This window comes from Pongo abelii, chromosome 8, assembly GCF_028885655.2.
Source record: "Pongo abelii isolate AG06213 chromosome 8, NHGRI_mPonAbe1-v2.0_pri, whole genome shotgun sequence".
NCBI lineage: Eukaryota > Metazoa > Chordata > Mammalia > Primates > Hominidae > Pongo > Pongo abelii.
Window position 1 is genome coordinate 72,179,080 of NC_071993.2, and position 25,980 is coordinate 72,205,059.

Consider the following 25,980-nt stretch of genomic DNA (forward strand, 5'->3'; position numbering starts at 1 on the left):
TTTGAACCAATTAGCAGACATTTGAAATCATCACCCATCTTTTCTCCTGAATTTCTGGCCTTCCACAAGTCTGAGATTCAAGGAAGCGTGTGGGAGGCACCCTTTGGGGCATCCTCCCTTCCCCAGCACTGAGTATAGGGCCATGTATACAGTAGGTGCTCAGACACTGTGCCCACTTTCTGCAGTGCTTCCCCTGCTTCTTTTCTATCTCAAAAAGCAGCCCCATGGACTTCAATCATGCTTTTTTAGTGTGGAGAGGACACATCTCAGACGTTGTCCCACAAAGGGCTCATTCCAAAAGACTTGGCCACTTCCTTCAACATCTGTTGAGACAGAAAGGCCACAGTCTACCAAATGTCTGGGACTCTGAGAACAGGGTTTGCTGACTTGTCTAAAGAACCTCTGGGGCTGCAGATGTCCAGGTGACAAGACCCAGAGGGATTACTGCAATACTTTTGGTGGCTGCTCAGTCTCTGACCCTGGGTCCTTCCGACTTCCAGATTCCAGGCCCTCCATCACTGCTCACCGTGGTGGGGTTGATGGCAAACTTGCTCTCTCCATCTCCAAGGCTGTACTCAATGAGTGCAAAGTTGCCTGAGTCAGCATCAGTGGCAGTGACTGTCAGGATGATTGTGCCCACAGGCGCATCCTCAAAGACAGCCTCCTGGAGCCCAGTGGGCAGGGAAAGAGAGTAGGCCAAGGTCAGTCCCAGAGCCCGAGCACAGTCCTAGAACTCACTGATGCAGGCATCAAGCTGCCTGTGGGCTGGGCACTCCCAGGGGGCTTAGAGGATGGCAGGTGGGAGAGGAAGATGCCCAAAGACCCCAAGGAATGGGCACAGGTCCTGGACCCAGCCTGTGGCCTGGCCACCCACCTGATAGGAGGGCTGGTCAAAGATGGGGTTGTTGTCATTGATGTCCACGATCTCCAGGTAGACAGGGATCTCAGCTGCCCGGGGCGGGGACCCATTGTCTGAGGCCCTCACAGTAAAGTTGAGCCAGTGCACCTCCTCGTAGTCCACTGTCCGGTTGGCAATGACCTTCCCTAAGACACAGAGGCCCCCACTGCCATTTTGGCCACTCCTCATTCATGGCAGCTCTCCAAAGTATGAGGAGAAAGACCTGGACTCTGAGGGGCAGGTGTGGTCACTTGAAGGAGGGTGGTCAGGCAGCACTACCCAGTTGCAGGGCACATGGCAGGGAGGGACTGGTGTCCAGTTTTTCTTATGGAGGGTGAAAAAACTTCTCCCCAGTCACAGGAATGAACGTCAACTAGCCCAGGACCTGAGACACCTCCTTCTTGGCCTTCCTGCTCCCTCAGTGGTACTAATAGTAGGAGCTTGGGTGGTGGGGTATCCCAGGTTTCCGGCAGACGTCAAGAGGCTTCCATCCCAACCCAGGAGTAAGCACTCTGTCCCTTCCCCTGGTTTGGGCATCTGGAATCTGGCGTGGAATGCTGGCCATCTTGGATCTGGCCCAGTCCACTGAGGAGCCACAGAGGGGCTGTGGTCCCTCTTGGGGACTAAGCAAGCAGAGATCTATGTCCCCCAGCCCTCCTCTGACAGATTTATAACCTACCTGCTGAGGAGTCCTCCAGCTGGACATAGCCTGGGGGCACCAGGTCCAGCAGGGCGTAGGTGACCAGCCCATTAAGGCCCTTGTCAGGGTCCACGGCTGCCACAGCAATAAGCGTGGTCCCAGGAGTGGCCCCCTCCAGGATCCGCTCCATGTAGTAGGTGATCCCAAAGGGCTTGAACTGGGGCGTATTGTCATTGACGTCCAGGATGTTGACAGTCAGCTTGGCTGTGGTGGAGGCAGGGAGTGAGGGAGAGGGGAAGGACACCAGTGTGGCTGGGCCAGGCCTTCCTTAGCCTCAGCCAAGCCGGGCGAGCAAGGCAGCATCCCACAGCCCCCCAGAGGCTGCCTGAGGATTGACCTGACCCTCAGGCTGCAGCACAGGAGCCTTTCCAGTGGTGTGCTCACTTGCTGTTCCATAAGAGGAAGGGCTAGGTGACCCTGGTGGAGCCCTCAGCCCTTCCTGTGCCCCGGTTTCCTAAACTGCTCAATGAGAAAGGGCAAGATAATCTTTAAGACCCTAGATCCTGTCTGAGCTGTATGTATCCCCTCTATGTAACCGGCCTGGGCCCTTAACCATTTGAGCCTCCGACATGTAAGAGATGACCAAGTCTGCCCTTCCTTCCAGAAAATGTGGGCTTCTGGGCTGTGAAGATAAGCAGTCAACATCTGCCAGGCCTGGCTTCCCCCATAGCAGCTGTCTCTACCTCATGGCCGAGGCAACTTGAGGCCACCCCATCCGCACTTCCCCAACTCAACTCTCGCTTTGCCCACACAAAATCCACCCCTCTGGCAGCCCCCTCCCAGCCCACGCCTCAGGCTGCAGGCAGGGTGGCCTGGTCCCGATTGGCAGAAGGTAACACTGGGCCCCTCCGTTCTCCACCGTAAGTGCCTGCACCCCCAAAGCAGTGTCTGTGGCCTCAGGTTACCTCCCCTCATTCTTTGCTTCCTCTGTGCTAGCCCTGTGGCTTCCTATAAGATCATGGGGTTCCCATCTCACATCCTACCCACACCCTGGTTACCAGTTCTGCTGGCTGAACCTAAGCCTCTGTCAAACCACTTTTTCTCAATCTGTTCCAGGCTCTACCAAGCCTCCTTCCTACTCTGAGCCTGGGGGTTCAGATCACACACAATTCTGAGCTTCTGGATCCTCCACTGCTGAGCTCTACGTAGCCATCACCACCCTGGGCCTCACGGTGGCTGCCACCTTCCATGCCTCTTGTGTTGCCTGACTCCTGGCCCCCAGAGCAACTGGGTCTTGTTGCTCCCTCCCTGGGGACAGACCAGCGCCTGTTCCCCACCTGCCTCCTGCCCTGATTGGCTCTGAATGACCAATGAGAGATGTCTGCAGGGAACCTTACCATTTGGCACACTGACAGAGCGCTCTGGTAGGTCGCTGGCATTGTCAATCACTGAGAGAGTGACTTCATAGGTGGCAACCAGCTCCCGGTTCATGGGGGACTTCACCATTACAGATCCTGTGGACCAGACCAGGCCATGTTCAGCCTGAGAAGAACCCCCTAAAATCTGCCCTTCCCAGGGGTGCTCCTGCCCAAACCCTCCCAATCCCCACAGAGGATGACGGTCCCCAGTGGATTCTGGGACTTGTGGCTGGGATGGGCCCACAGTCTCCTCTTAAGCTTGGGGCATGTGGCTCTGCCCCTCCCATGATGCTTACTAGCCAGGTGATGTTGGGGAAGTTATGTCACCTCTCTGCACCTCTGTGTCTGCATTTGTAAAACTAGACAATTACACTACCGACTGTCAACCCATCCTTTTCTCAATCCCCTACTATTTTGAGGATTAGAAAAACAAAATGAGTTTCCATTTGTAAGGTACTTAGAACAGTGCCTGGCACACAGAAGCTATGTAACTGCTTGTTTAAAAACTGCTGTATTCCCTAACAATGCGAATGTACTTAACACTACTGGACTCTACAATTAAAAAGTGGCTAAAATGGTAAATTTTGTTATGTGTATTTTATCACCATTTAAAAAATGCCTAGATTCTAGGGAGAGCAAGTTTAAAGGAAAGTCATGGTAGCTGAAAAGCCCTGAGGGGTTCCCTGGAGGGGACAGTGGTGGGACCGTCTGGATATTTCAGGCCCATCCCTTTGTCTTGATTAAATAGGGAGTGACATGGGCTGATTGTGGGACAGGAGCATTGGTTCCATGGCAGTCCTAGCAAGGGGTTTCCTTCTGTTCTACCCACTGCCTCCCAGAGTCCCTGCCTGCTCCCCAAATCAGAGAGGAACCCCCCAGAAGCATGGACTGGGACTGGACAGAGCTAGTTTGGCTGACCTCAGTGCTGGCTTTCTTGGGACCTTTCTTATTCCTGCCTGTTAGAGGGCCTGGTGGCTTCTCCTCCCATTGGCTTAATCCCAGAGTGAGACCTCCTCTCCCTCTCAGGTACGGGAGTCTCTGAGATTCCCTTCCCCCTTGGCAGATCCCCCTGCTGGGCTTCTGTCTTCCGTGGGTCCCCAGCCATGGGGCAGTCACTTACCCTGGGCCGCCTCCTCCTCCTCCTCCTCCTCTTCCTACTCTCGCTCCCTGTCCCCCAGGCTGGGGAGCGAGGATGGGGAGAGGGCGGCTGCATTCAGTCTGCAAAGGCTGGGCCACGGTCTTGGCCCGGGCCCCACAGGACAGGAAGGGTGGTGGGGGTGCGGTGGGCATGGAGGAAGGCAATGGGGTGAGGCAGAGAAGAGATGAGGTGGGAAGTGACAGAGAAACAGAGCTCAAACCTGTGGGCCTGCCAGCCGTGAGGAAGAGAGAAGAGGGTTAATATCAGTTAGTTCAGGGTGCAGCAGGGGTGGAGCAGAGCAGAGCATGGGGTACGGTGGGGACTCAGAGCTGACGGAGTGGGGGGAGGGAGAGGTGGAAATAGGGAGTGGGGAGGGGAAGAGGCACTGGGAAGGAAACCAGGGGAGCAAGTGGAAGCCCATTTGGAGTGGAGAGCTCAGGGGCTGAGGCTCTGGCAAGAAGAAAAGGTAGCAAAGTGGGCAAGGGAGGAGTGGAGGGCTGAGGAGGAGGGGGCAGAGAAGACACTGGAAAGAAAAATAGAGAAGAGAGTCAGTTGGAGGAAGGGGAAACAGGAAAGAGAAAAGCAGTAGGGGATTGAGCGGAGCCTCAAGTTGAACAGGGACGTGGAGCAGCTCTCCATGGTCCTGACCAACCCATGCACCCAGGAATTTTGCTAACCTGGGATGTAGCTGGTTCTGTCTAACTTCTCCTAGTGCTCATGGTTTTTCCTTCTTCTGTTTCCCTTTGGGCCTCAAATGCTGATTGAGTTTATCATGTTCTTTGGCTCGCTGCACACTATGACCACTGGCATCTCTCTTGTTTTATGTGTGCGTCTACTCCCTTTCATTCCCATACTCCTCTCTCCTTCCCTTCTCCCCTCAGGCAGTCATTGTAATGTATTGAAGTATATTTTTTGTTAATAAAAGTATTTCTGAAAATCATGTATTATTTTGTATGTATTTTACATTTATGGAAATGGTGCTGTGGCATATATCTCATCCCATTTCTTATCCTTTTCAGTAAATACTTATTAAGATCCATCTACATTGCTCTGTGTGTGACTAATTTATTGCTTCTCACTGCTGGCACTGCTGGCTGGTACCCCCATGATGCGCACCCATGATATTTTACTCCTTAGTCTCTCAGAAATTGATACCTGCATGGCCCCAACTCCACCATCACCAATAACACTGCAGTAAGCATCCTCAGACAGTTTCATTAACACCCTGAGACTTTCTCTGGAACATATAATGGGTAATGGTGATACAAGTGTACCTTATGCTGGATTGCTACCCAGACAGTGGAATCAGTCACAACTCCTACAGCAGCGCATGAGGGTTTCCATGTCCCCACACGGTCACCAATATCAACATTGTCCAGGATCCTAATGTCCACTAATCACGTGTGAAAAACTGATATCTTACTGCTGTTTTAGTGCTTTGTCACAGCCATGTTGATTTTTCTGTCATTCCTCTGGGCCTTCCAAGAAGTACACCTATCAGCTCCATGTCCCTTTCCTAACTCCTCAAAGGAGAAAAATACTGAACTTTTGGGAAAATGATAAAACCATCAGCATTACAATAAGCTACCTACATTGTGAAAGATAAGCCATGGTTCTCTTGGTTTCGTGATAGTGTAAGAAAATCATTGATCGCATGCAACTTGCAGAGGATTTAAATGGCCAGCATACATATGAAGAGTGTTCAGCCACCTAGTTAGTAAAGAAATGCACGTTAAACAAGGTATCATGGCTGGGTGCGGTGACTCATGCCTGTAATCCCAGCACTTTGGGAGGCCAAGGCAGGTGGATCACCTGAGGTCAGGATGATCAAGACCAGCCTGGCCAACATGGTGAAACCATGTTTCTACTAAAAATACAAAAATTAGCTGAGTGTGGTGGCACATGCCTGTAATCTCAGCTACTCAGGAGGCTGAGGCAGGAGAATCACTTGAACCCGGGAGGCAGGGGTTGCAGTGAGCCGAGATTGCACCATTGCACTCCAGCCTAGGCGACAAGAGTGAAATTCCATCTCAAAAAAAAAGCCAAAACAAAAACAAAAAACAAAAGAACAAACAAGGTATTACTTTCCTCTAAAATTGCCAACATGAAAATGTTATCATATTTAATGCTGGCATGATGTGGTGAGATAGGTGCTCTCAAACACTGGTAGAGTGAGGGAATCAGGAAGGCCAGGGGAGCTGCTCAAGGGAGGATGAGGAAGCAGAGAAAGAAGGAGCAAGGGGAGAGACAGAAAAGAGAAGGACGGTTCTGGTTTCCCTCCAGAGGAGGGGGAGAGAAGAGAGTAGCAAGGGAACAGCAAAGAAAGAGAAAGGAGAAAGAAGGGGGAAGCAGGGAGCAAGGAGACAGGACTGAGAGCTGGGAGGGAGGTGGGAGGGGTGCAGGCCCTTGTACCTGTGTTGATATTCACAGCAAAGGCGTCCTCCTGGTCGGGCACCAGGCGATCAGTGTCATCCTTGGCCACAATGCCGACGATGTGGTACTCTAGCTTTGGGTTGAGGTCGCGGTCAATGGCTGTGATATTGGCAATGACAGTGCCTGGCTCAGCCGACTCCAGCACGCTCACTGTCTGGATGGGGTTGAGGAACTCGGGGCGGGAGTCATTGATGTCATCGATCAGGATGGTGACGATGGCTGTGCCCGAGAGAGGAACGGTGCCCCGGTCGGTGGCCACCACCGTTAGCCTGTAAGACTCTTGCTCCTCTCTGTCGATGGTGGCATTGCCAACACGGATGACCCCGGTGACCGGATGAATGAGGAAGCGGTCCTGAGCCCCAGCTTCTATTCGGTAGACCAGCTCCCCATTGAGGCCACTGTCCTCATCTGTGGCTGTGACTTGAAGGACTGAGAATCCTGTTGGAGAGGGAAAAGGGAGTAGCTGCACACAGTGGCCTCTTCCAGAAAGATCTACCAAGACACATTTGTTGGTGATGTACAAGAGGCCCCTTCTCATGACAGCCTTGACAGCATTTTCTTTTATATCTTCTTGCAATTTTATAGGAAAATGGCATGTTATTTTATTTTATATTCTTTGATTAAACAATATTTTATAATGTAATAATTAGTTGTATCTTCTGCAAATGGTCTGCTTTTGTCTTTTGCCTATTTTTCTGTGAATTATACAAGTCATATAATTATGACAACTTGAGACAAATATATATATATATATATATATATTTTTTTTTTTTTTTTTTTTTTGAGATGGCGTCTTACATTGTCACCTAGGCTGGAGTGCAGTGGTGTGATCTCGGCTTACTGCAACCTCTGCCTCCCAGGTTCGAGCTATTCTTATGCAGCAGACTCCTGAGTAGCTGGGATTACAGGCACCCACCACCATGCCTGACTGTATTTTTAGTAGAGACAGGGTTTTGCCATGTTAGTCAGGCTGGTCTGGAACTCCAGACCTCAAGTGATCCACCTGCCTCAGCCTCCCAAAGTGCTGGGATTACAGGCATGAGCCACCTTGCTTGGACCAAGACAAATAAACTTTTTGGTTTGTTGTTTGCCTTTTAATATTGGCTATAACTATTTGATGTAACAAGGTTTAAATTAGCATGCATAGAAATTTAATATTTTTCCTTTTAAGTTCTTTTGTTTCTTTCATGCTTAGGACCTTCTTATCCAGAAATGAGTTATTCACCTAAATTTTCTTCATTTATTGTTTAGTGTTTTCTACTTTTTAATATTTTCTTTTGGTTTTTATTTTGGTATCTGACATGGAGAATCTACACTAAATATTAGATTATTATTATATTAGATTACATACAGATTATAATAATTGGATCTAATTGATTAGATTAGATTAAATAGGTTTTTTTGCACACTGAATAAGTAGCTTCCCCATTGGCTTCATTGCTTCCTTTATCACATCATATTTTATTCTTTAATTTACCAGTATCTGTTTCTGGGCTACTTTGTCCTGGAGTCTTGTGCCTATATTGCATGGCCTTAAATACTGTAGCTTTATAATATGTTATAAAATCTGGTAAGCCAAATCTGGCTTATTATACTTATGTTTTTCAAAATTTTCTTATTCTTCCAGAGGTTATATTTTGATTTTGATGGGAATCATGTTTATCCTATTTTGACTTTAAAATAGTCAGCCTTTCCATCTGGGAATTCAGATGCAGAATACTTAAGAATCTTGTAGGCCAGGCATGGTGGCTTACACCTGTAATCCCAGCACTTTGGGAGGCCGAGGCGAGTGGATCACCTGAGGCAGGAGAATCACTTGAACCTGGGAGGCTGATGTTGCAGTGAGCCAAGATTGTGCCATTGCACTCCAGCCTGGGCAACAAGAGCGAAACTCCATCTCGAAAAAAAAAAAGAAAAAAAAAAAAAGAAAAAGAAAGAAAGGAAAAAAGAATCCTGTTTTGCAGGCGAGATATGGAAACTCAGAGGAGGGAAGCGGGGGCCCAGGTCTCCTGACTCCCTCTCCAGTGTGTTCTCCACTCACCCTGCTGCCCATCTTTCTCCCCACTGGAGGCAAACTCCGTGTCCAACCTGAGGCTCCAGTCCCCTGTGACCACCAACCAGCCCCTGGTTGTGGGGTGCTGGGGCCTGTCCCCTGCTTACCAGGCAGGCAGTTCTCTAGCAGATGGACAGTGAGGGTGGCAGGGCTAAAGGTGGGCTGGTTGTCATTGTCATCCAAGATGGTGATGAGCAGGTGGGCCGTGCTGTTGAGCAGCCCGATGTCCTCAGCCAGCAGCAGCAGCTCCAGGATGGGTGGCGAGAATGCCTCCCGGTCAATGATGACGCCTGACCTCACGGTCACCACACCTGGCACCCAGTGCAGCCAGCCAGGGAAACACACAGAAAAGGGGTGCGATGGGAAGACAGGGCAAGAACCAACAGGGAGAGAGCAGAGAAAGACAGGGGCACCATGGGACAGAGATGAAAGAGGAGAAGAGACAGTAACAAAGTGACTTTCTTCCCCACAGGCTCAACCACCCGTGCTTAGGGAGGGCCCCATGCGTCTCCTGTGGTTGTCCCCTCTGTAGGTGCCATCTGCTGTCTTCAAGACTCTTGCCTGGGAAGAGTGACCCAGGGCACAGGGTTGACTTTCTCTGTTGACAGATGTGCTTTCCTGTTGGCACCTGTCACCAAAGCAGCCTACTGTCCAGGACCAGACTGATGTGACATGGTCTGATTGGAGGACAGGAAAGTTGCTCTGGCTACTTCTGCTGGACTAGGGGCCTGAGCCTCTGGCCTGTGCATGGGGAGATGATGGGAGTGGGCTGGGGGGCTCCCGGCCTAGGCTGAGAGTTTGTGCACCAACAGAGGTCCTGTGTATCGTCTCCAAGCCTCTTCCCAGGCCCTCCTGCCAGGCCACTGGGTGATATAACCCAGCTGTAAGATGGGGACTCTGGGCTGTGAAAAATGGGGTCTCCATGGACAGCCTGGGTCCAGCACTGAGAAGGGAGGCCCTCAATCCAACAGTGTGGCCATCCCCACCCCAGAGTCAGGCTGGGAGTGCTGGGTGGCACAGAGGCCTCACCGGTGCTGCTGTTGATGTCAAAGAGGCCACTCTGGGCGCCCAGCAGCTGGTAGGTCACCACGGCGTAGATGTCTTGGTCTGCATCCAGGGCCAGGATGGGCCCATTGAGCACTGTGAGAGGGGTCCCTGGGCCAGAAGGAGAGGGGTCACCACAAGACCAACCCAGCCCCTGCCCTCCCACCTCCCCTGCCCTGTCCCGGTGAGCCATGGCTGACGATGGATGAGAGGGGAGGGAGGTGAGGTGGACAGGGTGGGGAGGCCCTGGGGGCGGGCCTGCGGCAGCCTTGGCAGACTGAACGCAGATGCCTGGGGAGCGACCTCAAAGCCCTGCTGGGGAGAAAACATGAGAGTGGTGAGCAAGGCCCCGGCTGCCCAGAGCCACATCTGCCTTCCCAGCAGCCTTTGAGGCTGGCCGCTCCTTGGGAGGGTCTGGAGCTCCCTGACATCCCTTCCCCGTGTGTGGGTCTCGCCTGTCCACACATGTGTGCACACAATGCTCTACCTTTGGGGGTCTGGCCATACATGACTAGAAAAATCCACACATGTGTGCATCAAGCTCTGTGTTCACGTGGCCACAGGCACTTGTCCAGGAGCACGCACAGGCCTGGGGTTCCCGGGGTGCGCACTCGTGTGCCTCTGCAGGTGGGCACGTCTGCACACGAGCGCATCGGTGGGTACCCATGTGCCTATATGTGTCTGTGCACAGGTGTAACCTCACGCGCATGCCTTGGTATGGACACACACGGGCACATGTGTGAGCACACACAGACAGGTTTAAGAATGAAATTCACCTAGGGGGGATGCCCAGCCAGAGATGAGGAACAGGGGCTGGGGAGACTGGAGGAGTGCAGGTGCTACCTCAAGGGACATCACAGAGGAGATTCTGTCCCTCTGAAGGGAGGTGAGGCTGGTCAGTGCACGTGTGTGGGGAGAGGGCTACACTGGCCTACCCAGGACCCCCTGACCTCCCACTTCTAGTTATAGATGCTCCCCAGGACTTCCAGAAGGCCCTGGGATGCCCTGCACTCCTGGGGTGGAGGGAGCAGTGAGGGGTGGACCCACTCCCCTCCTGGGTAGTCCTCACACCTTAAATGCCCTTCTTGAGGGATGGTGGGGCAGCTCTCAGACCACCCTGGGGAACAATGACCATGACTGTCTCTTCCAACCAGACCTGTGGCCTCTTTGTGCTCATAGGAGGCCTGGCAGCCCCAGCCCATCATCTCCCAGAGCTGCACCCATCCTTCCCCTTCCGCACCCACTGGGGTCTACATTCAGCTATGCCGTTAGGCATAAGGGAGGTTCTCAGGCATCCCAGGCCCCAGTGGTGCCTGGCAACAGCAGGAGCTCCCAGGTGGGCCCAGCACCTACCCGTGGGAGAGTTTTCCATCACCTCTGCCTGGTAGGTGCTTTTAGTGAAGAGGGGGTGGTTGTCATTCTCATCAGAAAGGAAGATCAGAAGCAAGTCATAATCCTGCAAGGGGCAGAATGGGGCAGGTTGTAGGCCATGCTCAGCAAAGTGCCCCCACCTAGGTTGGAGGAGGGTTGGGAGGTTGGAGATTAGGGCACAGAGGTGGATGATCAGAAAAGCCCACACCAACATGAACTCACATTTTTCAAAAGAAGACATATAAGAGGGCAACAAACATGAAAATATGTGGCTGGGTGCAGTGGCTCATGCCTGTAATCCCAGCACTTTGGGAGGCCAAGGCAGGCAGATCACGAGGTCAGGAGATCGAGACCATCCTGGCTAACATGGTGAAACCCCGTCTCTACTAAAAATACAAAAAATTAGCTGGGCGTGGTGGCATGCACCTGTAGTCCCAGCTACTTGGGAGGCTGAGGCAGGAGAATGGCATGAACCCAGGAGGCGGAGCTTGCAGTGAGTGGATATCGTGCCACTGCACTCCAGCCCAGACAACAGAGCAAGACTCCATCTCAAAAAAAAAAAAAAAAAAGAAAAAAGAAAAAATGCTCAGTGTTGCTAATCATCAGAGAAATGCAATAAGCCACAGTGAGATACTCTCTCACACCAGTCACAATGGCTATTACTAAAAAGTCAAAAAACAACATGCTGGGCACGGTGGCTCACGCCTGTAATCCCAGCACTTTGGGAGTCTGAGGTGGGCGGATCACTTAAGGTCAGGAGTTCGAGACCAGCCTGGCCAATACGGCGAAACCCTGTCTCTACTTAAAATACAAAAAAATTAGCTGGGTGTGATGGCTCACACCTGTAATCCCAGCTACTTGGGAAGTTGAGACAGGAGAATCGCTTGAACCCAGGAGGCAGAGGTTGCAGTGAGCCGAGATTGTGCCACTGCACTCCAGCCTGGACGAGAGGGCAAGACACCATCTCAAGAAAAAAACAACAGACGCTGGTGAGGATGCAGAGAAAAGGGGATGCTCATACACTGCTGGTGGGAATGTAAATTCCTTCAGCCACTGTGGCAAGCAATATGGAGATTTCTCAAAGAACTAAAGACAGAATTACCCCTCAATCCCACAATACCCCTCTACTGGGTACCTGCCCAAAGGGAAATACATCGTTATATCAAAAAGATACTTGCATTCACATGTTTATCGCCACACTATTCACAATAGCAAAGATATGGAATCAATGTAAGTGTCCATCCACAGAGGACTGGCTAAAGAAAATGTGGTATATAGACCATGGAATACACTCAGCTGTAAGAAAGAGTGAAGTCATGTCTTTTGTAGCAACATGGATGGAACTGAAGGCCATTATCCTAAGTGAAATGACTCAGAAGTAGAAAGTCAAATACTGCATATTTTCACTTATAAGTGGGAGCTAAATAATGTGTAACCATGGATATACAGAATGGAATAAGAGACATTGGAGACTCAGAAGGGTGGGAGGATGGGAAGAGGGTGAGGGTTGAAAAATTATTTATTAGGTACAATGTTCACTGTTCAGTGAGTGGCAGTGAGTTCACAGTTCAGTGAACATCGGACCTAATAGGTAGTTTTGGGTACACCTGATGGGTACACTAAAAGCCCGGTCTTCACCACTACACAATATGGACATGTAAGAAACCTGTGCTTGTACTCCCTGAATCTAAAAAAAAAAAAAAAAAAAAAAAAAAATCAAATCTGAAAAGTGCCCACACCAGGGTTCAAAGACCTGGGTTGAAGACCTATTCTGGGTGATCTTGGGTGCCTTGTTTCCCCTGTCTGGGTCTCAGTTTTCTAGTCTGGCAAATAGGGATTTAACTCCTTCACGGAGGTGTGGCGAATGGGATTGAATCCTGTTCCGTCTCACTTCAGGCAGGAAGATGAGTCCTGTTTCTCAGACCCTCAAGGCCTTCCTGTTGCCCTGGTTGGAGTTCAATCAAACTCTGCCAGTGCCTCACTTCACACCTGCCAAACCTCAGAACCTCCAGTAACCCTGTGCATTGTCATCACCTCAGAGACAAGGGAACCAAGGTGCAGAGATGGGGAGTGGCCATTCAGAGCCAAGTGGTGAGTTAGCAGCAGAGTGGGGCTTAGCCCCTAAGCCCACCGAGTCCTGCTACTCAATGCTGCTTTTACCCAGGGCCCTCCTGAAGCCAGGCAAAGGAGAGGAAAAATGAGAACAGAAAAGAGATAAAGTGGGGGCAAAAATAAGGGAGTAGAAGCTGGGCATGGTGGCTCACACCTGTAATCCCAGCACTTTGGGAGGCTGAGGCAGGTGGATTGCTTGAGGTCAGGAGTTTGAGACAAGCCTGGCCAACATGGTGAAATCCCATCTCTGTTAAAAATACAAAAATTAGCCGAGCATGGTGGCGCGTACATGTAATCCTAGCTACTGATCAGGAGGCTGAGGCACAAGAATCGCTTGAACCTGGGAGGTGGAGGTTGCAGTGAGCCGAGAACGTGATTGCACCACTGCACTCCAGCTTGGGCGACAGAGCGAGACTCTGTCTCAAAAAAAAAAAAAAAAAAAAAAGAGTAGGAAGCAGAGGAGCACCACATGGGAGGGGCATGTAGCTTATGAGTTTCTCCAGCCTGACTTCTCCTCTGGCTGGACAAATAGGGAAACTGAGGCCCAGAAAGAGTGGTACCTTGGCTGAGCCACACAGCTAGTCAGGGGCAGAGCTGAGATGAACTGGGCCTGAAGGCTTCTGGCTAGGGATCTACCACAGATTCATGGGCTGGAAGGACAAAGCTGACCCCTAACCCAAAGAGACTGTTTGCTTTGCAACATCCACCTCCCTTTAGTCAAGAGTTCATTGCTTTGGCTTCTGAGGGGAGAGCCACCTGGAAAACGCAGCCCTTCCAGGACCTCAGAGCATGCTTGTGGATGAATGCAGGCCCATGTGCCCCACGCACAAATGCAGTGTGTGTCCAGGTATCAGTGGTTTGAGAAGGAAACAATGATAGTTGATGTTCACTGAGTGTTTGTCACACGCCAGGCACTGTGCTGAGGCTTTCACATATATTGGCTCCTTCATCCTTTCCACAACTTTGGGGTAGGTGTGATCTTCACTTTGCAGAAGAGAAAGGGAAGCCAAGAGGAGTTAACTCACCAAAGCCACGCACCTACTGAAGGGGAGAACTGGGATTTGAACCCAGCACGTGCTCACTCCAAAGCCTGCGCATCTAAGCCTGGCTATGCTGCCTGCAGGAGGGGTGATGTGTTCTCTCTCCATGCACCTCTAGCTCCCAGCCCCACTCCCACCAGTGCCCTCCAGTCTCACCCTCCTGGCTATGCGTGGGTTCTCCGGGTTGTCCTTTACAGAAATGGTCAGCTTGTACTCTGGGATCCGCTCGCGGTCCAGGGGCTGGTTCACAGTGACGATCCCTGTCTGGGATGTGGAGGGTGGTGAGCTGCATGGAGACCTTTTCCCTGCTTTCTGCTTTGGCCCACAGATGCCAACTGCTCTGCCTGGCCTCCCTAAATTGCCTAAGAGATGGTCTAGAAGGCCAAAAATGTGGGCTGGCAGGGTCTCGCTGGGGCGAGAGTGACCCACTCATGCCCAGGCCTTGCTGCTTCTAAGAGATGGTGTTGTTGGCCATCTACAGACACCTCAAGAGGCTAAGTGAGAACTTTGGTGCATCTTGATTAAACCAAGTGGTCCCTCAGGCTCTGGCCCCATCTCTGCACATGACAAGCTTCAGGGCTGGCTCTAGGTGGACTCCAGAGATGGTTCATTGGGGAATCCAAGATTCCATGCCTCCTACAGAGATGTCCTCATCCCAGTAGAGGAACGGGAGCCCAGTGGAGCCCAGACGGTGGCAGCAGAAAAGCCTCTAGGGCAGGGTCCTCTTTTTCACTGGAAACCCTGGGAAGCTCCCAGGGGTCAGTCTAGGCCCTACCGTGGCATTGATGAAGAAGGCCCGCTCGCGATTGCCCGCAGTGATGTTGAAGGTGAGGCGTGCATTGCAGCCACTGTCAGCGTCGCTGGCCAGGACATGGGCGACAAAGCTGGAGACAGGGCTGTTCTCACTGATGGTGATGTTCATGGGTAGGTTCAGCAGCACAGGGTCGTTGTCGTTGATGTCCAGCACCCGGATCCCCACCAGCATCTGGGCCAGTCAGAGAAGGAGGAGGGAGGGGAGGAAGAGCGACGGATGTTGTGCATGGCAACCGAGGAGGAGGTTTGCCAAGGGCGGCATGGAGGGAGGGAGGGCGCAGTTGGTCATGGAGAAGAAAGAGAAATGGGGAGAGGAAGAAAGAAGAAAAAGAACATTAAAAAGGCAAGAAGATGAAAAGAGGATGATGAGGGAAGCAGGAAAGGCAGAGGCAGAGGAGGGGCAGTGATGGAGAAGAGAGTGATGGGGCAGGGGTTGGGTGCAGAGGGGTGCTGAAAGGCAGCCTCCCCAGAGAGGTGCTGGATGTGGTGAGAGGTCTATTAAGGGCCCCAGGGGCAGGTCTGGCCTGGCTCCAGGGCAGCCTGTGGCCTCTCGTGGCACAAAGGTAACAATGTTTACAAGAATCTCTGTGGCAAGTACAGGGGCAGCGAGGTGAAGCCAGTGGGTGGGGCCCCCAGACTCACTGTGGAGCTCAGTGGGGGCATCCCCCGGTCACGGGCACAGATGGTCAGGTTGTAGAAGGCGATGGTCTCCCGGTCCAGCTCCACATCCTTCCGGACCCTTAGCACCCCCTCCACAGGAGAGATCACAAACTCCCCTGGGTGCCACCCAGGAGAGGCCCGAGTTAGTCGGGCATTAGCAGGAGCTGCGGAGACCCCAGGACCCCTCCTGCTTCCTCTAGCAAGCCTCACTCATCAGAGATGGGAGACAGCTGGGGCCTGGGTCCTCTAGTGACCCCAGCTTCAGATCCTCCTGGGACCTGCAAGGGCTGGGATGTGCAGGTGGGTGGTAACAGATCACCACCAGGGGTGCAGGTGGACGCGGGCCACTCATGCCCTCGTGTGCCAGACCAAGCAGCCTCCTTCCCTGGGCCACAGGCAGGCCAGAGACTGACCTGGGTAAGATGGTTATGTTGAAAAAGTGGGGGCTTCTTGCTACACTAGCACCCACTGTCTAAGCACTCTCGATCAATGAAGGCATCAGGCACTTTGCAATGTATGATCCGTCCCACATGCCATGGCTTGTAAAAAAGGATATTGGGAAGGGCAGAGCTGACCACAAAGCAGTGCTTTGCTGATGGTGAACGCGCAGGCACCGGGCAGGCAGAAGAGGACGGATGAGGGGCAGGGAAGCCCCCAATGCCCTCTATTCAGTCCCCGTATTGAGCTATAGTTGGAAAGCAGAGTGGGTTCCCTACGTCTGTGGTGACCCTGATTCCCTTTCCTTGACATTTCTGAAGAGCCCCGCTGGCCCTGTGGCCCCAGAGTCCTTTTCTTGGCTGGGCTGCAGGGCCCCATGTCTGAGAGTCCAGAGCAAGAACCTCAGATTCTCAGATGCTGACCTGGAAGGCAGCCCAGTGACCGTCCAGTCCCTCGTGTCCTTTGGAAAATGAACTGGGAGCCCAGGGAAGGGTTACCCCTTGTCTGCACTCCCGCAGCAAGTGAATGACAGATCAGGATTCAAACCCAGTGCTCTGGGTCTTAACCCATTGCCTCGCACAGGACTTGTGTTTTTCTAGACAGCACCACTCAGAGCTGACCGGGGAGGGGTGAGAACACGGAGGGTGGAGGGAAAAGACAGGGGGAAGGAAACCAGTGAGCAAGCGCGAGCCCAGCTGGAGAGGCAAGAATGGTGAGGGCTTTGGCTCTGGCAGGAAGAAAGTTGAGGGGACGTGAGCTAGGGAGCTGGGAGAGCCCGCAGAAGAGAGGCCACCTCTCCGCATTTCCCCAGGAAATGGAACGGAGAGAAGGTTAGTTACCTCTTTCACTTTCCCTTTGAACACTTAGGAGAAAGGGCCCAGAGTGGGGCACTGACTTGCTCTGGGACAGACAGCAGGAAGCACACAGCTCACAGGGCACAGCAAGGACAGGGGGCCAGGCGCCCCCCCACCCCAGTTTTCTCTGCCTGCCTCTTCACATCCTACCTCACAATTCCCTGTCCCCAGCTCCTAACACTCTGATGTACAAAAACAGTCCCTCTCAGTCCCACCTGCAGCTGGGATTTCCCACCAGCCCTTCCGCTCCCAGGCTCTTCCCGTCCCATGGGCTTCACCCTGCCTGTGGGGGTGGAAGCTGCTTAAAGCAGGATTTCCTGAGCCTGACACCCCAAGGTCTCCAAAGAACTGGGGATTCCCTTTCTAGGTGTTTCCCAGCCCTGTCTCAAGCCCTGGCCATATGCAGGCAGAGGGCCTCTTGCTCTCCTTCCAAAGCCAGGAGGAGACACCAGCACCACTCCCTTGAAGGCTCAGGGAGGCAGGCCTGAGGGGCTGGGGGCTGAGCCAGCCTAGTTCCCCTGTGCAAATTGTCTTCCTTGGCAGCTTGCTCTGGGGCCAGGCTTCCCCGTCCCTCCACAACTCCTGGAGACAGGAGGTTAAAAGCATAGGCTTTTGATCCAGTCATATCTAGGTCTGCATCTGGACTTCATGCCTGTGTGCCCTTGGGCATCTTAATGAGCCTTGCCTTGATGTTCTCATCTGAAAAATGGGCTAATAGAGAGATGCCACCATGGAGTTTTGCTGGTACTGGACAAAGCCTGGCCCACCTTGTGTGTGCTGATCCCGAAAGAGAGCCCAGGCAGGCCTCTGAAGGAACGGGGAGCTTTCAGGGAGGACGAGGATGTAGGAAAGGGGTCCAAGGAATGGGCGTGACCAGAAAAGGCAGCTGAGAAGGCAGCGGCTGGTGGGAGAGACTCAAGTGCATGTGGCCTGTCTCCCAACTCTTCTTTGAGCACACAGCTCCTCTTCAGGGCTCAGTGGGGCTGGTAAGTGCTCAGAAATCTGGCATCTGTCTCCCTATAGAAAGCAGCCTTCCAGCCTCAGGCTGCAGTGTTGGGAAGGCGACCTTTAAGCTGGGGTCCCAGGCACGTCCCTCCATGCAGTGGTGCACTGTGAAACCAGCTCTCACCAGACAGCGGTGCTGACTGTAGCATCTGTCAACCCTTCAGTGACCAACATGAACCCCGAGGAGGGAGGAGATGTGGGAAATGGATGTCGTTACCCACGTCAGCAGCACCATCAAGCCTTCCTCACCTCTCTGGACCTTCATTGATCATCTCTGAGATGTGGGTGGCGCTCAGTGACCCCGAAGTTATCTTTGGGCTCTAAATATCTACTCTTCCTTCCTTGGGGGAGGAAGCCTCCCACCCAGGTCAGCCTTAGGAAACTCCTAGGCGTCTCTCACTCCTTTGGGAGCCTGCCTCTTAGTCTGCCGGGACTCCCCTACAAGGTCCCAAATTCCTAAGGCTCATCCCAATCATGTGTGGATTGAACCTGGGAAGTTTTGATTGTGACTTAAAGGCCATGGCATGGAGGTCTGCATTGTGCTGGAGCACAGGTGTGTGCTCTGTGCCTTGAGGCTGGAGTGCAGAGCGGGTCCCTCATGGGGAGGGGTTTCAGCTGCTCGCCCAGCACCTGCCTTTCCACCAGGTGCCGGCATCCTCCTGTGCTCCAAGGACTCCCATAAAACGACAAAATCTCTGTCTTTGTGAAAACAGCAGAAGAGAAGGGCCCTTGCTCTGCTGGTTTCCAAAAAGGAAGGCCTAGTGCTTGGCCAGAGAGGAGACTTTGGGACCCGAAAGGGTAGCGTATCCGAACAGAGTGACCCACCATAAGCTCTGGCCAGCAGGGGCTCTCATTCTCTCACTTTGGCCCTCTATAAATAGGTTGTTGTTTTTTCCTCCAGCCTCTTAATTGCAAGCGAGCCTTGGGTTCACTGTTGAATCTTCGCACCGCTCTTCGTTTCCTGGATTTAAATACCTCTATGCTGACAACTCCCAAATACCCGTCTCCAGCCCAGACCTCTCTCCTGAACTCTTGGCTTGTATACGCAACCCCTACCTGACATCTCGAACCGACCCTCCTTTCCCTCTACGACCTCCTGCTGCAGCCCTCCATCTGTCAATGGCAATGCCATCATCTTTCAGGTTGCTCACGCCAAAACCTTGACTTTCTCTCACATCCCACAGCCAATCAGTTAGCACATCCTACTGGCTCCACCTCTGAATTACACCAGAGGTGGCCACCTCTTTCCACCTCTGATGCCACCACCCTGTCCCGGCTACCTCATTCTAGCCTGAGGGATTGCAGCAGGCTCCCACCTGACTTCCCTGCTCCTGTTCCTTCACCCCTACAGCCTGTTCTGAGCACAGGAACCCGAGTGGTCCTGCTGAAACCTAAGTCAAATAATGTCTCTCCTCTGCTTAAAGCCCTCTTAGGATTCCCACCTCAGAGCAAAAGCCATGCCCTCATGATGCCCCTCAAGGCCCAACAACATCTGGCCCTATTACCTCTCTGGTCTCATTCCTTCCTATGCTTTCCTTTGCTCAATTTTCCCCCAGCTGCAGGCCTTTTTGCTTCTCTGTGAACATCCCAGGCATGCTCCAACCTCAGGGCCTTTCCACTTGCCTGGAATGCTCTTCCCCAGATGTCACTTGACTCACCTTTGCCCTCCTTCAGGTGTTTGCCAACCTACAATTGCTGCCTTCACCCTGGCATTCCCCATCCCCCGGCTTGGTTTTATTTTTCTCCATAGCCCTTAGCACCTCCCAGTATACTAAGTCATCTACTTAGTCAGTTGATTCATTGCCCGTGTCCTCCAACTGGAATGTATGTTCTATGGGGAAAGGATTTGCATCTGTTTGGTATCCCCAGCTCTTGGAACATGGCTGGCACACTGGAGGTACTCAAGAAATATTTCCTGCACGATCAATTAAAAAATCAGGATGTTTCACAAAGATTTGGATTTCTGCTTTTCTTTTCAAAATGGGCCCAGGTACTCCCAGGCTGGGATCTGGACACAGCTACTACTGGCAGGAGCTGAGTTGCGGCTGCGCAGTCCCCATTGCTCCTGATTCTTTCCTACACCATCTCCCACGAAGGCTCCTTGCCTGACCCTAGCTGGCCCCTTTGGGTCTGGGATTCCCACTCTATAGTAATGAGTGAAAATGGACTTGAGAAGTTGCCCTCAAGGCCAAGGCAAACTCTGCTCTTCATCCAAGGAGAGGGCTGTGAATGGGCGACTATGAGATGTGCAGAGCAAGCCAGGAGCTCCCTTGGTGTGTGGGTTTGTGGTCCTGAGGGCGAGGGCTGTGTTCTGCCCGCACTGCAAGGATGTGCTTCCCTCGTCTGCCCTGGGGCCCTTCCTCTGGGTATGCAACACGGCATTTTTTAATCATGTTCTTAAAGGAGTCTGTGTCCCTCCAAGACCACCAGCCCTTGTTGCCAGATTACAGGGTATTCTCGCCACATCTCTGGGAAGAAGAGGTGGGAGAAGATTATTTCCATCATTGTCATAGATGGGGAAACTGAGGCCCAGAGAGGGCAAAATCACACAATGATGAGGCCAAATGCCTTGAGACCTCCCTTCTTATCCTCCCCTGAGCGGGTGTGCAGGTGAGACCCTGTGGGTGGCATGCCCCAAGCCCCACTCACCCAGAGGGTCTCCGTCCACGATGCTGTACTCCACCTGCCCGTTGGGTCCTGAGTCTCGGTCATGGGCCAGGAAGGTCCACACTCTGGGCCCTGGCTGGCCCTCAGTGATTTCAAATGGTCCCTCATAGTCCCGGGGGAAGGTAGGCACGTTGTCGTTGATGTCATTCACATTCACAAACACCTGAGATGGTGGAAAAGCTCAGCCAAGGCCTCACCCCAGCCAGCTTTGTGCTGGGCCCACTGCTTGCTGGGCCTCAGTTCCTTCCTCTGTGAAATGGACCTGATAATTCTGCCTCATGAGGCCCACGCAGGAATCACATGGGATGTCAGATATGGGTGGGGCTTTTAAGCTATGCATGTGGATGAGTTATCATTATTGCCAAAGCCTTTTATGGGCACAATCATCATATTAATAAAAATGCTATTGGCCAGACACAGTGGTTCACACTTGTAATCTCAGCACTTTGGGAGGCTGAGGCAGAGCCAGCCTGGGCAATATGGTAAGACCCCACCTCTACAAAAAATAAAATAGTAATACATTAGCCGGGCATGGTGGTACAAGCCTGTAGTCCCAGCTACATGGGAGGCTGAGGTGGGAGGATTGCTCTTGAGTCCAGGAGGTCGAGTCTGCAGTGAGCTGTGATCAAGCCACTACACTCCAGCCTGGATGAAAACTTGTCTCAAAAAAACTTGTCTCAAAAAACTTGTCTCAAAAAAAAAATAATTGAGTGAAACTTGTCTCAAAAAAAAAATAATAATAGTACTGCCATAAACTTCTATTTGTTGCTGCACTGTGGTTGTCTTACATGGTTTTATTTGCTCCTCTCACTCCTTAAAACATAGTTTGTATTGTCCTCCTTTCACAGATGAGGAAACTGAAGCAGGGAGGTTAAGCAACTTGCTCAGGGTCACACAGCTAGAAAGTGGAAGAGCAAGGACTTGAAACCCAGAGTTCATGGTTTTCCCATGAAGGAGAGGAGGGCAGGTATTGTCACCCGTCTGACAGATGTAGCCACACAGGGAAGTTCAGTGACCTCCTTAAAGTCACGCAGCAAGTTTGAGTGAGTTGCTGAGATTAGGACAGGGGTCTTGGATTTAGGCATTTCCCTTGGACAATCTTCCCCTAACCCCTTCCCGCATCGGAGCTTTCTGGGTCCTGTCCTTCCCCAACCTCCAAGCCCAAGCTGGGGCTGTGTCCCATGCACCCACCGTGGTGGTAGAGGTGAGGCGGTGGGATAAGATGGGGCACTGGTCTGTGGCAGTGACGATCAGGGTGTAGCGGCCGTGGCTGACCTCGTAGTCCAGCTCTTTGGCAGCATTGATGACACCCTGGGGGACACATGGAAGGGACAAGGATGGATCTAGGTGTGGTAGGTCTGCAGCACCCTCTGACCAATTTGGGAAGTAGGCCCTGACATTGGAGCCGTGATGGGGAACCACTGCTACCCCCAGCCCAAGCTCCACTCCACCAAACTTTTCATCCTCCCGCACTGAGTGCCCCTACAGTTTCCCCTAGACTGCATCTTTGCTCCATCCCCCTACAGTGTCACTGAACTCCTCGCCAATCCCTGGATAGGTTTCGCCCCTTGTCCTGATCCTGCCATCAGCTGCTGACCATGTGTCTGTCGATGCAGAAGGTGTTGATGATGTTGCCTGCGACGATGGCATAGGTGACTGTGCCGTTGGGACCCTCATCCAGGTCCAGTGCCTGGATGGTGATGAGGCTGGTGTTGAGCGTGTCTGGGCCCTCATCCAGCAGCACTTCATAGTGGGGCTGCTGGAACATGGGCGCATTATCATTCTCATCCACAATGGTCACGTAGACGTGCGTGGTGGCCTGTGGAAAAGAGTGGGTCATGTCCTTGGTCAGGTGGCCAGAGAGACCGAGGTGGATCCAGATGGCTGTTCTCCTGGGCTGAACTCACTCCATGTGACTCAAACAGAAAGGGCAAGGAGAAGAAAGCAGGGGGTAGATCACAGGCTGGTAGAGAAAGAAAGCTCAAAAACTCCACCAAAAGCCAAGTAAGGTAACTGCTCTGTCCAAGACAGCACTGGCACCACCACTATGTCTGCGACCCCCAGCAGACATCACTAATCAATCACAGAACTGCTAAGGCCAGATGCAAACTTGGGATCCTTGTTAGCACAGTGGTCTAGTGATTAAGATTGGCATATGGGATGAACCCTGGTAGTCACCCCTCTCAGAGCTTTACCAGGGCCTGTGTCTTACTGAGCCTGGGTGTCCTGCCAGACTACAAAAGGCAAGAATGTGAGGCACTCGGTCCAATGCCATATTTAAGCTTCATCTATTGTTCATGTAAATGAAAGAAATACATATTTTCAGCATTTTCAGAAGGAGGACATTGGGTTTGTGACAATTTCGTGGGCAGAACTGGTTGACCTGTGAAAAATAAGACTCACAGAACATAACTTCATTGCAAGAACAGCTTCTACAACATACTTTCCTATGATCGGCCATCTCTGCCAATGCTTGAGTCAATTGGACCACAAGTAATATTCAGCTAATCAGAACTCAGCAATCAGCACTCAAGAATCAACTAGAAATAGTTCTGGCTCCCGCTCCCTGCCTTTCTCCACCTGGGAAGATGTCCTTGTGGACTGACTGCCTTACCCTGGCTCCCTTGTTATCCAGCTTCCTGGCGTGGCCAATGGGAGGTCCTGGTCAAAGATGAAAGCAGCTGGGAGAAAGAGTCGGGGGTGTTTCTTCCACACTCCCTCCATTCCTCACTGCGGTTCTGCCCATGGCTGTGTTTCTCCTGCTTGGGGACAGGGGTCCCCCTTTCATAGCACCAGCTTTCACTGGGCTCCAGAACATCACTTCCTCTTCTTTCCCTTTGGACATGTGAGTGATAGTGGCTTCCTGTGGTTGGTGCTAGTCTCTGGGTGCTTCACCAGCCTTCCTAAACAGTCCCTGTATTAAACTCTCTTCAGTTGAACCCTTTCTGAGTGTGCCATCTGTTTCCTGCCAGGACCCTAACTAATACAAACCACAATGAGTGACTAATATAAAATAATAACGTGTTAATCACTGCAAAGGTGTCTGGGTAGAGAGAATGTGACTAGGCCATTGCCAGGCCAGAGAACAGAAAGCAGGTGGTACAGACAACTCAATGTAGGCAATTTTCATATGGTTTTTTCCTTGGGACTGGCTGGCTCTGGAGCTACCAATGGAAGGATGGACAGATGGGCAGGGGATCTGGACCCAAGAAGGCTGTCACTGCCCCTGAGGAGGCAATGATTCCTCTGAGATGCAGCTCTGGATCTTGGGGGTGGAGGGCATTGGGTGTTTGCTGAAACGGTTTCCAAAGCAGGTAGGGTTGGCAGTCTTGAAAAGGAGCTGTGCGGCCTTGGGCAGGTCACATCCCCTCTCTGGACCTTTTTTGTCTGTTTAATAAAGGACCTGGCTTGATTTATAAAGTTGTTTCTAGCTCAGGGAGTTTGGGAGGTGAGTTTGGGAAAGTGGGAAATGTCAGCATCCCCTCCCCAAAAGGCAGGCTGGAATTCAGCCCCTTTCCTGCAATGTGGTGTTCTTGTATTCTTGCTGGCAGGTAAGGGGAATCAGGAGGGCTCGAGGCTGGGCCCCTCACCAGTAGTAAGTACTCACAGCTGCCTCCAGGCCCTGCAGAGCCACAAGATGGACATGGTGGCTTTCCTTGACAGTCATCTTTATTTGAATATTTGGGGCCTTCACTGTTTTTAATGAAAACAAGCACAAACACATGATGGAGTGTGCAGGCTGCAGGGGCTGGGACTGGAGGGTTTGAACAGAGTTGGGCCTTGGAGCCCCTCCTGCTCTGAGACCAGGTCTGGGCTTGGGGAGGGAAGGTGGTTTTGACTTCCTCTGGTCTCTGGAGGGAGGAGAAAGTCAGTGCTCCAAAGGCCCTCTCAGCTGAGCCCTTCCTGTCCTGCTCTGGTGTTGAGGAAACAGTTCTTGAGGTTTCTGGACCATGGTCCTTGGGCAATGCCTGTGTCTCATCCTGATGCAACCCCAGGAGGCTCAGTGGTGGGCAGTGTGGTAGGGAGAAAGGAAGTGAAAAGGGGGAGGGAACTGGGCCCAGCTCAGAGGCTCTAGCTGCCTGGGGAAGGGGTTGGCAGGGCCATTGCTCCCCTTTCTCTAATTCCAGGCCCTCCCTGGCTGCTAGGCCCTGGGGCAGAGGGAGTCTGGTTTCAACAGTGTCCTGAGCAAAGCCATTCCAGGAAGTGTTGAGATGGGGTGGTGCTCTAGGATCTTGCCCTTAAGGGACCCCCCTCACTTTTGCCAGAGGATGTCAGGGTGAGAAGGGCCCAGTGTCCACCTGATCTCAGTTGGCTTTGTACCTCCCCTGGTGGAAGGGAGCTCATGCTATGCCAGCAGGAAGGGCCCTGGGCTGCCTCCCAAGGTGGGGTCACAAGGCCAGGAGCATGCCTAAGGACCTAGGTTATGTCCTGGCAGCCTCTGGGGCTCCCATCCTGGGGGAGTTCCCTGGCTCCAGGGGGACTGGGCCTGCACAAGTTCACTTAGTAATAACATGATGCCTCAGCCTTCCTCTGTTGTAGCCTTCACTGCCCTGAGAGCAAGGGCTAAGGGCCTCCAGGGAGCCCATGACTTGGATCAGGCCACCCACAAGGCCCCCAGAATTCCTGGCTCCCATTGAGTCCTGATACCCTGGTTCCTGACGCAGTCAGACTCTGGGTGTCCTCTGCCCCTCAGCCTAGGAGTCACCTATTAACCCAAGATCCCTAAAGTGCCAGAAAAACCCCTGGAATCTCCAGCTAGACTGGGGTAAACTGAGTAAAATGGCTGTGCTCTTCCACTCCTGTGATCCCTGGTCCTGGCCACGATCACCTCCGCTCCTCCATCACACAGTCACTCACTCACTCATTGGTTTGTCCATTCAGATAAAAGTGCAATAAAACCTTCTCCACGCCCAGCTTTGTGCTAGGGTCTCAGAAACATCAGGGAGAGGTTTGTAGTTTCACTCTGGAGGGCAGAAGAGCCGGAAGAAGAACGAACTGCTTGGTTATCTCAGGCTAGAGGTGATAGCTGAAGGGGGTGTGGACAGTAAGGATTTGCCAGGAAAAAGGAAGGGTCAGGACATTTTGTGAAGTGGGAGGACTTGAGCTGAGCCCTGAGGGATGAGAAGAATTAGGAGGGGAGAGACATTCCAGTGGTGCCAGCAGTGCTGGGTGTGGGTGCAAGAGCAGAGGCACTAGAAGTTAGGGTGCATCAGAGTGTCCTGCAGATATCCAGGCACCAGGGAGGGAGGGCGGGTGCACAGCCAGACGGACAACTGAGGCCCCTGCCGGAGGGGAGCTTGCAGGATGTGCTGTGGAGCACGCCAACAGGTGTTGCCTGCATATCTGTGTGTGTCCCGGGGTAGGGATGTGCTGATCCTGGAGTGTAGTCCTGCACC

The 25,980-nt window shown here is 52.4% G+C and overlaps 1 protein-coding gene across 1 annotated transcript in view; it reads right to left on the reverse strand.

Annotated features, from left to right (window-relative positions):
* The window catches only part of CDH23 (cadherin related 23), a 459,756-nt gene that overhangs the window by 15,884 nt on the left and 417,892 nt on the right, over nt 1-25,980 (reverse strand). The window contains exons 37-50 of the mRNA XM_054522498.2: nt 22,182-22,403; nt 21,776-21,895; nt 20,567-20,747; nt 15,603-15,736; nt 14,923-15,132; nt 14,304-14,411; nt 10,978-11,080; nt 9,610-9,735; nt 8,688-8,891; nt 6,507-6,965; nt 2,936-3,052; nt 1,578-1,802; nt 875-1,044; nt 527-664 (exon numbers count right to left, since the gene is read on the reverse strand). Of these exons, the coding sequence (XP_054378473.2) occupies nt 527-664; nt 875-1,044; nt 1,578-1,802; nt 2,936-3,052; nt 6,507-6,965; nt 8,688-8,891; nt 9,610-9,735; nt 10,978-11,080; nt 14,304-14,411; nt 14,923-15,132; nt 15,603-15,736; nt 20,567-20,747; nt 21,776-21,895; nt 22,182-22,403 (2,517 nt within the window). The remainder of the gene's footprint in view (nt 1-526; nt 665-874; nt 1,045-1,577; nt 1,803-2,935; nt 3,053-6,506; nt 6,966-8,687; nt 8,892-9,609; nt 9,736-10,977; nt 11,081-14,303; nt 14,412-14,922; nt 15,133-15,602; nt 15,737-20,566; nt 20,748-21,775; nt 21,896-22,181; nt 22,404-25,980) is intronic.